We start from the raw sequence: 15497 nt of genomic DNA, 5'->3' as shown, positions 1-15497 counted from the left end.
TTCTTACTAGTGGGTAATGGCCCCATTAGGTCTATTCCTTGAGTGTGTCCCGATTCTGTGATCTGTGAACTTTGTAAAAGTCCAGATGGTTTTGTATGCTGGGTTTGTATTTCTGACATACCTCACAGGTTTTGATGTAATGCCAAATGTCCTTCCTTATGGACGGCCACCACGCCACCTCCAGGATTTTCCAGTGTTTTTAGCTGTCCAAGATGACCTCCTAGGGGATTATCATGGTAATAGTGCATGAAGTCAGTTCTTAGTGTATTTGGTACCACCAGCTGATATTTTTTCTCCTTTATTCTTCAAAGGAAGTTTGCGGTACCACACCACTTGGAGGTCTTCAAAGATGGGATTTTCTTTAGCTGATCGAGAGGGGATGTCAGAGTTTAGGTGAGTGATGGTATTATCCAATCCTTGAGCTTTGGCAATTTCTTCCAATAAATGTGGGAAGGTAGACAAGTAGTGAGAATTTATAGAAAGACATGGGACAGCATGACTAGAAAGTGGCTCACCTTCCCTGGACAAGGCATCTGGCCCCATGTTAAGACATCAAATAACCTCCCCTTCCAGGTAATGCCTCCATTTTTCAACAGCCCAAACTACAGCTAAACATTCTTTCTCAGACGTACTATAATTTATTTCTGCTCCTGTCAAAGTCCTTGAGGAATATGCCACCACATTTTCTCCTTCCATGGAATGTTGAGTAAGGATCGCACCCAGTCCCAGATCACTGGCATCTGTATGCACTTGGAAGGCTTAGTTATGGTCTGGTTGAATGAGTACAGGTGAGGTAATCCCTGGGGTGAATGACCTGCCAGTGGTTGGTAAAGCGTAGTATAAATTTAACTTAGCCGCTGTGGGGGAATGAGCTTGATGTGGTATACAGACTTGCTGGAACTCCAGATGGACGGGAGGCCGAGCACAAAATGAGGATGAGCCAGCCACAACTGATGAGGTTAGCACATTAGATGAGCCAGTGTGCACTTGTGGATTTGCATCATAGGTTGTACTTTGTGCGAGACGAGTTGGACTTTTCTGTTTAGCATTAACAGGCATTGAGGAGCCCTGAGAAATGTGGGAGGAAGCTGGAGAATAGGTCTGTAATCTGGAAAGGGTGGCCGTACTGGTGAGTCTTAGCTTTTTCATTTGACTTTCCAATTTAGCATCTCTCCTCAGAAAACAATCCGTTACAGCGTCTTTCTCATTTTTCCAGTGATTTTAGGAAATAGTCCTTCAACCCTGCCAAGCTAGCGTCCACAGCCTGCCTGAAACTGGTCTCCTGGTTTACTGTACTGTCTCTTTACTGTTTACAATCATTCTCTGTATTTTCAACTTTTTTATTGAGAAAAAACATACTATAGATACAGACAATATATACAATAGATGTATGAGGGTGAGTGAGTAATGTACTTGGAAGTCCAGTGGTGTATGTGAGTGTGTGTGTGTGTGTGTGTGTGTGTGTGTGTGTGTGTGTGTGTGTGAGTGTGTGAGTGTGTGTGAGTGTGTGTGTGTGAGTGTGTGAGTGTGTGTGTGTGTGTGTGTGTGTGTGTGTGTGTGTGTGTGTGTGTGTGTGTGTGTGTGTGTTCAGTTCGGCCTCACCGGTGCCACATTCTGAGTCCGGGAGCACGATGAGAACAGTGCTGTCCTGTGACTATTGGCTCGGCAAAATAATGCAATGACAACGGCTATTTCCACAAAGAAGCAGTCAAAGTCACAGCATGAGACAGCAGGTCATAAAGAGCATGCGATCGATCGCTATATCCTACATTGAGCAACGCTCCCGAACACCGCTAACCAGCTTCTCTTATCAGACATGTCAACACATCAACAATATCATTAACATTTAATCATCAGCTTCATAAATGTACCTCTCATGTGTTCGCGCTACATCTTCTATAATAAAACATCAGCACATTAATGCTACCAGCTGTGAGGTCTGAATGGAAGCGGTGATGATGACACACCTGAGTGTGTTTACGGCTGCTGTCCCTTGCTCTCGACCCGATCGACCCGCTCAGCGCCGGAGGCCTAGCGTCAGGTTTACCTCCCATCCTGATCTACCTCCTGCAGCACGAGACCAGTCCAGTAACACGCTACACAGCTTCAGTCCATCACCGAGCATCATCTGTACGAGACTGAACACATGCAGCGCTGCTGGACGCCAGCTGTCCAGTCTTTTAAACATGAGAACGCACTCCTCATCCTCTCGGTGACTGACACACACAGCCTGCCAGTAACACAACGCAAGCAATTCTAAAAATACACCCGACCAAACCCCAGTGACCCGCCGGGTGAACCGTCCACCTGACGCTGATGACCAGAGAACCACAGACTAACACTAGCCTCGCGGGACAGCAGCCAGACACTGAACTAAAGACACCGATATAGAAGAATAAAACTCTGACTGGGGAATAAAACTGCTGAAATCTGGCAACCACAGCCATGAGCTGACGGAGACACAAGAACCAAATTAAAAAAACATGTTTAAAAAATTAGATTTTTAGAAAACCACATTAGAAAAGTGTTTTCAATATAAATGACCAGTGGACAAATATTGCTTTAAACTGAAACTTTATCTGAACTGAGAAGGACGCCGTGATTAATGTGAGTAATTAAATATATTGAATTAAATCAGGTTCATAATTCTATTTTGATTTTGTTGTCTTATTAGAGTTTAAGGTTTTTTCCGAAGGGATTGTGGATTTCTCTTTATACTACTCCATAAATCAGAAAATACTGTCAACAAACCCGTTTTCACTGTTTTTAGGAGTGAAATTTTGTGTAAATCAGTGTGAATGAAATATGAACAAACCTTTACAATAGAGAGGAATAAAATTAATAATTAAATTTTTGTAAGAGAAAAAACTCTTTAAAGACTGCAATCTACAGACGCAAGTAGATAAAGTGCAATAAAAGAAACACTTAAATGATGCTTCGGATGTCTCTTGAAAGAACTACTCTGAAAGAGGAGACATGATATGAAGAACAACACAGCAATATCTCTAAACAGGATATGAAACCTTAGACTTAAATCACGTCTGGTGTAATTTAACTGAAAAATGCACGCTGACAGTATCAGAACAAAAGCATCAAGTGTTTCAGCTGAATCTAATGACAGGAACACATCCTGAACAAAGCTTTCAGGAGTGTTAGATGATCTTTCCCATGTGGTCTGTTTGTTATATTAACACATGCAGCACAGATGTTGTGATTCATGCCGGCAGATGGAAGTGACTGATCTCAGTTCATCAGATCAAACTCAGGACGGAGCGCAGCATTCATAAAGGGTTTATGAATCCGTCCTGCAATCATGCTCTCCTTCAGCTCTGTCTGGCCTCACACACGATGATGTAAGAACTACATCATACACATGAGCAGAAGAGCACGCCAATGAAGAGAGGAAAAGACCACAACGGGGAAGGAGAGAGAGAGAGAAGCAAGGAAAGAGGGCATACTTTTCGCAACGGTGATTCTGCCAACCGGACTTTCTTGGGAGATATCTGTGAAGAGAGCAAGAGAATTAATATCTGTGTGTCCCTCTTCAGAGATATCTCCTGCTGTACACCTGCACAACATCTGCTGAAGACCGAAGCCTCCTGCGTCCAGTGCACTGACCGCTCGCACTGGACACACTGCCTGATTATCCTTCAGCATACACTATACGCTATACGCTATACACTAGACGCTATACACTATACACTATACACTATACACTAGACGCTATACACTATACACTATACACTATACACTAGACGCTATACACTAGACGCTATACACTAGACGCTATACACTAGACGCTATGCGCTATACGCTATACGCTATACGCTAGGCGCTATACGCTATACGCTATACACTAGACGCTATACACTAGACGCTATGCGCTATACGCTATACGCTAGGCGCTATACGCTATACGCTATACACTAGACGCTATACTCTATACGCTATACACTATACACTAGACGCTATACGCTAGACGCTAAACGCTATACGCTAGACGCTATACGCTATACGCTAGACGCTAAACGCTATACACTATACACTATACGCTATACACTATACGCTATACACTAAACGCTATACACTAGACGCTATACGCTATAAGCTATACACTATACGCTATACACTAAACGCTATACACTAGACGCTATACGCTATAAGCTATACGCTAGACGCTAGACGCTATACACTATACACTATACGCTAAACGCTATACGCTAGGCGCTAGACGCTATTAACTATACACTATACACTATACGCTATTAACTAAATGCTAAACACTAAACACACCTCGACTGGATTACAAGAGCAGTCTCATCTATACTTGTTAAACTATTTAAATTTTAATATATATTCAAGATTTAAATTAATTAGACATGCTTTTCATTCTAAAATTCCTGAATCCAGACAAATAAAAATGGAGGGAAAAGTTTGTATTTGGAATTTGGTAAAAAAGAAAAAAACTCTCTCTCTCTCTCTCTCTCTTTCTATATATATATATATATATATATATATATATATATATACATGAATTAATGAATACAAATTGAGAAAATTAAAACAATTACTTAAAAAAAATGATTTATTATGGGGGGTGTATTTGGTTTAAAATAGAACAATTTGGGGAAAAATAAAACAGAACATGATTAGAAAATAAAATGGAATTTAAAAAAACAATAATAAATTAATAAATAAATAATAACATAGAATTCGGAGGGGGGAATAAAACAGAATTTGGTGATAAATAAATAAATAATAAAATGGAATTTGAGGAAAAATGTAAACAGAATTTGGTAATAAATAATAAAAGAGAATTTAAGGAAAATTTTAAACAGAATTTGGTAATAAATAAATAAATGATTAAGCTGATTTCTGGGTGAATCATGTCTGAATTTGAAAGATTGAGGTGTTTATCAGCACGAGGGACTCAGGGTTGCCAGTGCCATCAGAAGAGCTCCAGGAGCTGCTGTTTTACAGTCTGTAGTTTACTACAGATCTGACCAGCACAGACTCTGATAACTACTGATGACCAGCAGTTTAACCCAAGAGCTTTAGATTCTCCGAGATGTCTGGTTTACGAGCCGTTTGTTTCACTCTTACGACCCCTGGTCAACAGCTCATGTTCGTTCTGGTGGTGCTGATTTCAGCAGGAATAGTTTGGTGTGTGTGTTTGTGTGTGAGACGCTGGACGCAGACAGGAGAGGAGGACGAGAGTTAGGCAGCAGGACAGGACAGGAGAGAGAGCACACCTCTCACACACAGAGCAGAGCCCTGTACTGCAGCACTGCTAGTTCAGATAGTTCAGATAGTTAAGCTAGTTAAGCTAGTTAAGCTGCAGTAACCTGGCTCTGTCCAGGGGGTCAGCAGCTCTGGTCTCCGGCTGGTTCTGCTGTTCTTCATGATCTAGACCAGCGGATCTTAACCATTTACACCCCACTGACCCCCAAACACCACGAGCCTCGTCCCACATCTCACTGCTCTATAGTTCTACACTGTAATAAACTAACTGATCAAAACATTATTTAGAATTTATATGAAGTTACATTTTTGCATTATTGCATTTTCCCCTACCCATTATATCACTGTATTGTTAAATGTATTATTTATTTATTTACTAATTTTAATTAATTAGTTAATTTATTTATTTGTTTAATTTACTTAAATGTTTATTTATTCACATTTTTATGTATTTAAATCTAATTATTTACTTATATATTCATTTAAATCTAATGTTTATTTAATTATTTTAGCTTTTTATTTTATTTATTCATTTAATGTAGTTTGTTATTTTAAATCACATTTTTAATTTTTTCAATATTTGGTATCATTATTATTATTATTGTTTTATGTTTTTACAGTTTTTCTCTGAATCTTTCCTTTGCTATTTTTGATAATCTTCTATTTTAAATCTTTTTTTCCTCTGAGCTTGCTGCAGTGCATTCTGGGATTGGCTCCTCCATGAAGCACATGTGATGCTTCATGATTTATATTTGGGGTTTTGGAAACACCGCTCATCTCCTCTGATAATCGTCTGTGATTAAACTAAAGAAATGAACCAGTGTGGGAGGTGGAGAGCTGCCGACAGCTGAGAGAGACACAGGAAGTGAGCCGCAGGAACAGGAAGTACCTTCATGGGGGTGATGTAGGAGGGGTCCACCATGGGCTTGGGCCGGTTGGCCGTGTCGGCCAGGAGACTGTGCCATTGCTGCGGCAGACCGGTGAACTTCTGCTGCTGCGGGTCGAAGCCGGTGTGGACGCGGTGCTCGAAGTTAGACGGAGCCGAGATCTCCAGACGCTTCTTCTTCTTCCCAAACATCCTGGAGAAGCTGGAAAACCCTGCAGCGGCACAGAGAGACAACCACCATCAGACTCTCAGTCAAACCCTAACACTCACTGTTTCAGATCATAATCCACGGCCTGTGTGTGTGTGTGAGAGTGTGTGAGAGTGTGTGTGTATCTGTGTGTGTGTGTTTGTGTGTGCTTGTGTGAGTGTGTAAGAGAGTGTGTGTGTGTGTTTGTGAGAGTGTGTGTGAGTGTTTGTGTGTGCGCGTCTGTGTGTGTGTGAGAGAGAGTGTGTATGTGCGTGTGTGTGTGTGTGTGTGTGAGAGAGAGTGTGTGTATCTATGTGTGTGTGTGTGTGTGTGAGAGAGTGTGTGTGTATCTATGTGTGTGTGTGTGTGTGTGTGTATAATGTCATGGGTATGACACAGGTATTACAAGGAGAGGGTGACTTATGAGCACATAACCCATGTCCCCATTTTTCAAAACACTTATAAATCATACAGAATGAGTTTTTTTGAGAAAGTAAAAATGCAGAAAGTTTCCTGTGAGGGTTAGGGTTAGGTGTAGGGTTGGTGAAGGGAGATAGAATATACAGTTTCTACAGAATAAAAACCATTACACCTATGGGATGAATACACTTTACACAAAAACAAACATGTGTGTGTGTGTGTGTGTGTGTGAGTGAGTGAGTGTGTGTGTGTGTAACGTGTCTGGACTGCAGGGATATTTCTGGAGCAGCGGATGATGTTTCTGTCGAATGGAAACTCCTCAGATATCCCAGAAGGCCTTTCAGCAGCACTCACAGCTCTGAGTCAAATGAGCAGAGCTCTATTAATAACCCGCGTGAGTTTCGCTGATGTTCATCTCGAAGCGTCCAACTTCCTCAGAAGGGTTAGATCTCGACCCGCTTAACTGTGAGAAGATTACCCATGATGCACTGCAGCATCAAGGAACATCTACTAAAGCAACAACAATTAGCTTTGTTTCATTTGAACACTGAGACACACACACACACACAAACATTCAAACTCTCACACACACAAACACACACACACACACATACACTCACACAAACATTCAAACTCACACACACACACACACACAAACATTCAAACTCTCACACACACAAACACACACAAACATTCAAACTCACACACACACACACACCCACCCACACATACACTCACACACACATACCTCAGTTTGGGGATCGCAAATCATTTGAATCAGTTCGGGAGTTCAAAGCGTGTTCGAAAATCATTTGAGTCAATTTCTGTATCGCGAATCATTTGAGTCAGTTCGGGAGTTCAAAGCGAGATCGCGAATCATTTGAATCAATTCGGGAGTTCAAAGCGGGTTCGCGAATCAGTTGAGTCAGTTTGGGGATCGCGAATCATTTGAGTCAGTTCGGGAGTTCAAAGCGGGTTCACGAATCATTTGAGTCAGTTTGGGGATCGCGAATCATTTGAATCAGTTCGGGAGTTCAAAGCGGGTTCACGAATCATTTGAGTCAGTTTGGGGATCGCGAATCATTTGAGTCAGTTCGGGAGTTCAAAGCGGGATCGCGAATCATTTGAACCAGTTCGGGAGTTCAAAGCGGGTTCACGAATCATTTGAGTCAGTTTGGGGATCGCGAATCATTTGAATCAGTTCGGGAGTTCAAAGCGGGTTCACGAATCATTTGAGTCAGTTTGGGGATCGCGAATCATTTGAGTCAGTTCGGGGAGTTCAAAGCGGGATCGCGAATCATTTGAGTGAGTTTGGGAGTTCATAGCGGGTTACACCCAGACTGATGAATTAAAGGTGGTGCTTCATAAGAACAGAACATAGAAACAAGGACGCATTCACAGACAGGAGAAGTCTTCAAGAGTGAAATGTGTCCTTTCTGTGTCACCAAAACAAACTGGACATTGGTCAGACAGATAGCCCCGCCCCAAACACAAGTGATTGGTGGAGTCAGAAGTTGACATGTTTCTCAAACAAACAGATCAATGCAGTGAAAGTTACATTCAGAACTAATGAGCGACTCTGAACATGAATCTGAGCGTCCGGCTGGAGCTCTTACTCACGAGTCTAGCAGATCAGTCCATCCAAACAATGCCCCAGTGTGTGTGTGTGTGTGTGTGTGTGCCAGTCCCCCGCGGCCCGACTGACCGTCAGCTGGAGACCCGTGGATCCATTCGTCCTCGCACCATCTGTCAGCGCAAACACAGATCCTGGACCTTCACCAGCTTCCTGCTCTCAGAACACACACCGCCGGCCAGCTATTCTCAGCAGACGCTCACAAACACCCCACACACACCATCACATTCCACACACACTTGTGCAGTGACCCACAGCTGCAGGACACCACCCGAACACACCCCATCCACAGCTGACAGACTGACAAAATATTCACCCTATCCACCACAAAAAAATAAAATAAATCAATAAATAAATTAACACAAATAAATATGAATAAATACATAAATAAACAGAAAAGAATCAATAAATAAAAATAAATATCAATGAAAAAAAAAATAACCAAATAAATACAGATAAAAATTTAATTAAATAAATACATATACATAAATAAATTGAATAAAAAAAATATAAAAATATATACAAAAATATAAAAATAAAATAAAAATAAATACATGTACACAAATAAATATGAATAAAAAAGGCAAATAAATATGAATAAAAATGTAATTAAATAAATATACACAAATAAATATGAATAAAAAATAAATAGATAAATATACACACACAAATAAATGAATAAAATTTAATTAATAAATAAAAAATTAATATGAAAAAATTAAATAAATAAAAATACACAAATAAATATTAATACAAATAAAATATGCACAAGAATTTGAATAAAATAATTAATAAACACAAAGAAATATGAATAAAAATTAATAAAAATCAACACAAACATGAATACAAAATAAATGAATAAAAATACATTACAAATGAGTGAATGAATTAATTAATGATGAATAAATAAGTATTTAAATTTCACAATTCTTTATACCACAGCAAAAACGACTAGCCCAACTAATATAAATTGTTATAAAATAATAACTGATAAAAAAATTACAAGCAATAGCACAAACATATACAGCAGAATAAAAACATTCATTGTATTCGTCCTGTATGACTTCTTCATACAAAAAAGAAAGAAAAGAAGATATTTTAATGAATGTCTCAGTGTTTTTTATCATACAATAACAGTCAATGGGGACCAGTGTTGTTTGCTTCTTCAAGCATTCTTCCAAATATATTGTGTTCCACAGAAGAAAGAAACTCAGAGGTTTGATGATTTCTGGAGGAACTAATGCTTTAATTCAGTGAAGATGTATTTATATGATGCTGATAATGTGAGAACACACACTCTCTCTCTCTCTCTCTCACACACACACTCACACACTCGCACACTCTCTCTCTCTCTCACACACACACACACACACACACACACACACTCTCTCTCTCTCTCTCTCTCTCACACGTACACACACACACACACACACTCTCTCTCTCTCTCTCACACACACACACACACTCTCTCTCTCTGAATCTCTACAGGAGACGACTGGAGCATCAGCAGAACAAGCTTCTCATGTGTGTGTCTCACACACAGAACACATCACACATCTCAGTTTTCACATGTGTTCAGTGTTCAGCTGGTGTGAGGACAGCAGGAAGTGATGTAACTAAAGCAGGAAGTGATATAACTCAATCACATGAGTGACGTCTGCAACAGAAACAAACGTCAAACAGCAGCTTACACACGTTCATGAAGAACTGATGTGAGGTTCAGATCTTCCTCATCTTCATCACACGCACAGAACACGGCTGTAACGCGTGTTCAGAGGAACGAAAGACAGAGGAAAAGACAAGAAGAAACGAGAGCTGGGATGTGTAATATTAATAATATAATGTTAATATTTCATATGAGAGATGACAGTCTTGTAATATTGCAAAACACAAGCTAGTGTCTGATACAGCAGAAGAACATGACTTCATTTTAACCTTGGCACGTGGTGGGGATTATGGGTAAATAATCCCATCAGCCCCTGCAGCAGCTCCCATCAGTGACATCATTTCCTCTCTCTCCTCCTCCTCATCTTCATCATCACTGTAATCACTCCTTCACACAGTATTCTGCTATTTTTAACACGTTTTTAATTTCACACAACCCATCTGCTGTGAGTAACTCGCCGGAGTGTCATGGTGTTTGGTCTAAATACATTATCCTTTATTCTTCACCGCTCCTCAATAAAGATCTCTGCAGCACAGATGAACTGTTCCTGCCATGACTTCAGCAGCATCAGAACTACCAATAAACTCCTGCAGAGATCATGGTACACGTGTAGCGAACGCTGTCGGACATCATTCACAAACATCTGAGTAATGCTAGTGCAGTTTATTACATCATCTCTAGCAGCTGATCATAAATCACTCTTTAATTACAGACAGAAGCAGCAGCATTAAAGCACGATTACTGAGCTGCTCGTCCCTTTAGAAGTCAACAGAACAGACTCTGGATCCTGATTCCTGCCTTCACTGAAGAACACACTGGCTGACCTCTGACCTCTGACCTCTGCTCGCTTCAGCAAAGACACTCACAGTTCACATTAACTCCACTTAATGCATTAGCCAACAACTCAGCAATGCATTTGTTACATTATGGATCAATCTTCCTGAAGCCGAGAGGAAGTGATGGAGAGAATTCCTCCTCCCGCGTCCTGATTGGATGAAGGAGCGCTGCAGCTGACCAATCAGATGAGCTTCTGAGCCCATATAAACACATGAAGACACTGACCTGAATACAGCTGCTAGATTCACCAGACTGAACGGAGAAATAATCATCGAATCCAGTGGAGATACAGCTTTATAACGGACTTCACAGTTTTAATGAGAACACATCACCTAACGAGTCCGCGTTATTTAACACTTTAGTCTCCCTGTACACACAACACAAACATCATGTAATGGTCATTTGTTTAATGTTGGGAATTTCCTGTGTCTTAAAAAGCTATGTATCATATTCATCACAGTAGTGGACATCAGATGAACACATGATGAACATCAGACGCACGAGATCCTCAACATCTGCATTTCAGAAGTGCTCATGAAATCTGAATATAGATCTGGCTCACTTTGGGTACAATTTTGTCCCCAAAATATGTTTAAGTACACACACACACTAAGACACACACTCTCTCTCTCTCTCCTCTCTCTCTCTCTCTCTCTCTCACACACACACACACACACACACACACATGTACTCATGAATTAATCATGCGCGTGCTCGAGCCGCGTTCAGCACCGAGGACAGCGGCGCGCGACGCATCTCAGGCCGCGTCGGGAAGCGTCGTTTCGGGCTCGCGTCGCGAATCCGACTGTCAGCGCCGCACGAGCGTTTAGGCTCGTGCATGAGAGTCGTTAAGCGTCACGCCGCGTTTATAAGCGCCGACTCACGTCCAATCGCGCGGCCGCTTGTTGCTAGGAAAGATTCGGATGAAGATTCCTCACCTGCTGCGGCGGGAAGCGCGTCACATGTCCTGTCAGCGATGTGCTCCACTCCCGCGGGAATGTTGTGGAGGGAAGAGTGATGTTATGTGGTTGTCCGTGCCATGTTATTCTCCGGGACTGATGCTGGAGACTGCGCGCTACATCCGGGCTGCTGGGAAATCACGGCACCTGACAGCCCATCGACCAACTCTACTATGACGAAGGCTTCAGCATGCATATTCATGAGCTAGGCGTGCTCTATTGGACGAGAGCAGCGCGACATCACTACCAACCACTTAAAATTCAATACTTAAGAATTCCCATTGGAGGGTTAGTTAGAACGTCAACTTTTTCTTTTTAATAAATAATCTTAAAGGAAGACTTTACTTTTGTTAATTATGATTATTTATATAACATAACAAAAAAGGTCAAACAATTCTGTATTATTATTATTATTATTGTGTTGTCCTTCATATCATTCGACAGAACACTATAGACCTAGTATGACAACTGAAGAACTAGCTACTTCAAAATACCAAAAGACATTAATTCTACAACTATTTAGAAAAGCGGAACGTTACTAATTATGTATTCTTTTTAAAACCTCGAAACATTGTAAACTAAGTGCAGAAACATTGTGTTTCATTCAGAGATAAAATTAAAATAAAAAGTCAGGATACATCCACAAAACACCTATAATAAATATTTTGGAGAAAAAAAAAAACATTCAAGACGACTCGCCACTAAGACGCGTCGGGTTAGCGTAATTAATATTCAGAAAAAAAGGTGACCACGACCAGTAACGTCAGCACGTCCTGTTTAAATATTCATGAGTTACGCCTTCACCATGGTAGGGTTTGTAACATCGAACCGTGCGGCTTCGGATCATAACGCGTTCAATGAGCTACTTCAATTCGTATTCACTACTTCGTAAAAACGTAGTCTATTTTGATTTGGTGATGTCACACACCGGCTCACCGGGGATTCTGGCATTATAAACTCTGACACACGGTACCGGTACCGAATCCAAACATCGCGACTGCTCTCAGCGTTCAGACGCGTCAGATCCGGCGCGAGATTCTACTAACACCGAGCACACGTGACGCGACGCTTAAGACGGCTCCGTGAATGACGTCATGACACACAACTCCGTCGGTGACGTGATCGCTGTAGCTCAGTCTCTGCCCACTGTGACTGATGGTTCTCCAGCCCTTCACAGAAGAACTAAAACATTTACAATTATTCATGAAATAATTCAAGTATTATGTTTGTATGCAGAGCTGGTGAATAAGTTGAAAACTGTAGTCACTGATTTCAAATGACACGACAAACAAGTTTGTTACATTACACATTCTAGATAATATAACCAGACTATTTTCTGATTACTTTTGACCTAACTCGTTCATCACATTGATTTAAATAGGATAATCTTGTTCCATATTGATATAAAAATGCAAAGAAAAAGACAATATATTCCAGTCATTGTTACAACAACATTAATTTAATTAAAGATTGCATTAAGTCAAGGATGAGCAAACTGGGGTTTGTCAAGGAATCATACAAATGTAAAATTAAAATAAATCATTTAAAAATAACATGAATCGAAATGAAACACCTTCTTAAAAAATGACATATTTTATTTGTGTTCCTGCATGTTTAGTGTTAATCAGTGCCAGAGAACCGTGAGCATGAACTTATTACCTTCAAATCTCAGCTGGATGAGATCTAGCTGACAAAAGAAGTTTGTGAATCCCTTTCAATGTGTTTGACAGACAAACGCATAATTCAGACACACATGAATGTGTTCATCAGAAGTTGTTAATACTCAATTCTAGGAATCTGATTATGAGATCACATGTATAGAAGAGTTGATCTGTGATGATCGTGTGTCACTGACGGGCCGCAGACACACAACTGTCTGAGAGATATAAAGGAGTAAAGTAATGTGTTATCTCTGAAGAACCTGTGAGGATGAAGAAGAGCAGACATCATCTCATCACTCTGGATCTCATTCATGGCTTCCTCTTGATTTCTGTCTCTGTGTCCTCTGGGATCATGTGATGACGTTTAATCCACAGCACTCCAGTCCATCAGTGAACATCTGGAGAAGACAAAACCTGAAACACATCCAGCATTAAGATGATTTTAAACTCAAACACATAGAGTCTATAATCCATAATAACACTTCCTCCAGTGAAAAAGTGTTCTGGTCTGAATCAGGAGAGAAATCTGCACAGATCAAGCAGCGTTTAAACAGATCTAAACTAATCTGTGAGAGACAACAGCAGATGCACGTCTTCACTGGAGGAAGTGTTATTATGGATTCTGTGATGAAGAAACTAACTCATCCACATCTTGGAGATCAGGACCTTCTGCAGATCTCATAGAAAGGAGCTACATGACTGAGCTCAGGTGAAATACGGGAACGATCACCTGATGGCAGATGTTTCTGTTCAGTAACGCTGGAGACCAGAGCAGCACTGATGGAGGAACAATGAGTGCTTCAGCATCATGTGAGGAGCTGTAGAGGAATGTGTTATGAACACAGACACAGTGTAATGGTGTTCAGTGTGATGAGCCAGCAGCGCATGACTGTGGACACAAGAGACTCATTACAGCACAAACCAGACACTATAACACATCTACATACAGAGACTTCAGCAGATCATGTTCCAGTACAGATCTCTAAACAGCCCTGAAATAAGACACATTTACTGGGGATGCACGTCTTGTTTAATGAAAAATGTATCAACATTAAAACAAGAACAGTGTGTCAAAACAACAAGAACAAACTCAGTTCAAATAGAAAACAAGATGATCTTTCTGACCCAGATGGCAGAATAAAAAAAAATGTTTCAAACAAAAAATTCACTTCATTGTGATACTTTTTTTTCAGAAAAGAAAAAAAAAAAAAACACTTTAAAGTCATCTTGTATCTCCAGTAAATGAAACTTTTATGAATGTTTAGATCTTTGTGAACCTGAAGCATAAAACCAGTCACAATTATTAATATTTTAAAATTGAAGATTACATGATCTGAAGCAGAATAAATCATCTCTCCATTGATGTGTGGTTTGTAGAGATACAACTTTGTAAATCTGGAATCTGAGGGAGCAAAAACATCTAAATATTGAGAAAATCATCTTTAAATTTGTTCAAATGAAGTTCTTAGCAATGTATATTACTAATCAAATATATATCAGAGTTTTGATATATTTACAGTAGGACATTTACTAAATATCTTCATGAACATGATCTTTACTTAATATCCTAATGATTTTTGGTATAAAAGAAAAATCAGTCATTGTGACTCATACAGTGTATTGTTGTGTATTTCTACAAATACACGTCTGTGACACTGATGCTGCTTCTGTGCTGCGGGACACTGATGTTCTGGAAAACAAGACAGAAATGTTCACATGACGTGTGTAACTGGATCAACTCATAAAACTGCAGGTTACCGTGGAAACGCTGGAATATTGACCGGTGTGTTTGGAGAATCTAATCATCCTCACGACTGCATCTAGACAAATCAAGAAAATACCACTAGGAACTTTAACTTACTGCTTTTATTTTCAGTAAATAATACACCAGTTCTTTAATATGAGGTTAAAACGGACTGTAGAACTTGTTTTTCTAGGTATTATCAAATTGCCTGAGTTTTGAGAACGTAGCGGACGTAGAGGAGTATAATGTAAAAGGAGCTCATT

At 40.1% G+C, this 15497-nt stretch overlaps 2 protein-coding genes across 9 annotated transcripts in view; one reads left to right on the top strand and one right to left on the bottom strand.

The window, feature by feature from the left end:
• Positions 1 to 12025, bottom strand: part of LOC113068560 (serine/threonine-protein kinase PAK 5-like) — a 34227-nt gene extending 22202 nt beyond the window's left edge. For 3 of the 6 annotated variants that reach the window (XR_003279570.1, XR_003279571.1, XM_026241311.1), the window contains exons 1-3: positions 11809 to 12025; positions 6131 to 6339; positions 3459 to 3503 (exon numbers count right to left, since the gene is read on the bottom strand). Coding sequence is in view for 4 of the 6 variants with exons in the window: in XM_026241311.1 (XP_026097096.1) it covers positions 3459 to 3503; positions 6131 to 6319 (234 nt within the window). In the remaining 2 variants the exon portion in view is untranslated. Of the gene's footprint in view, positions 1 to 1967; positions 2186 to 3458; positions 3504 to 6130; positions 6340 to 8439; positions 8686 to 11808 lie in introns of those variants that run through there. The other 3 variants (XM_026241312.1, XM_026241314.1, XM_026241315.1) reach the window with 3 other exon arrangements.
• The window catches only part of LOC113068554 (gephyrin-like), a 1122288-nt gene that overhangs the window by 1000174 nt on the left and 106617 nt on the right, over positions 1 to 15497 (top strand). The gene's annotated exons all lie outside the window — the stretch shown is intronic.

The sequence above is a fragment of the Carassius auratus genome, linkage group LG45M (assembly GCF_003368295.1).
Source record: "Carassius auratus strain Wakin linkage group LG45M, ASM336829v1, whole genome shotgun sequence".
In the NCBI taxonomy this organism is placed as follows: Eukaryota; Metazoa; Chordata; class Actinopteri; order Cypriniformes; family Cyprinidae; genus Carassius; species Carassius auratus.
This window is presented reverse-complemented; position numbering and strand designations above follow the sequence as displayed.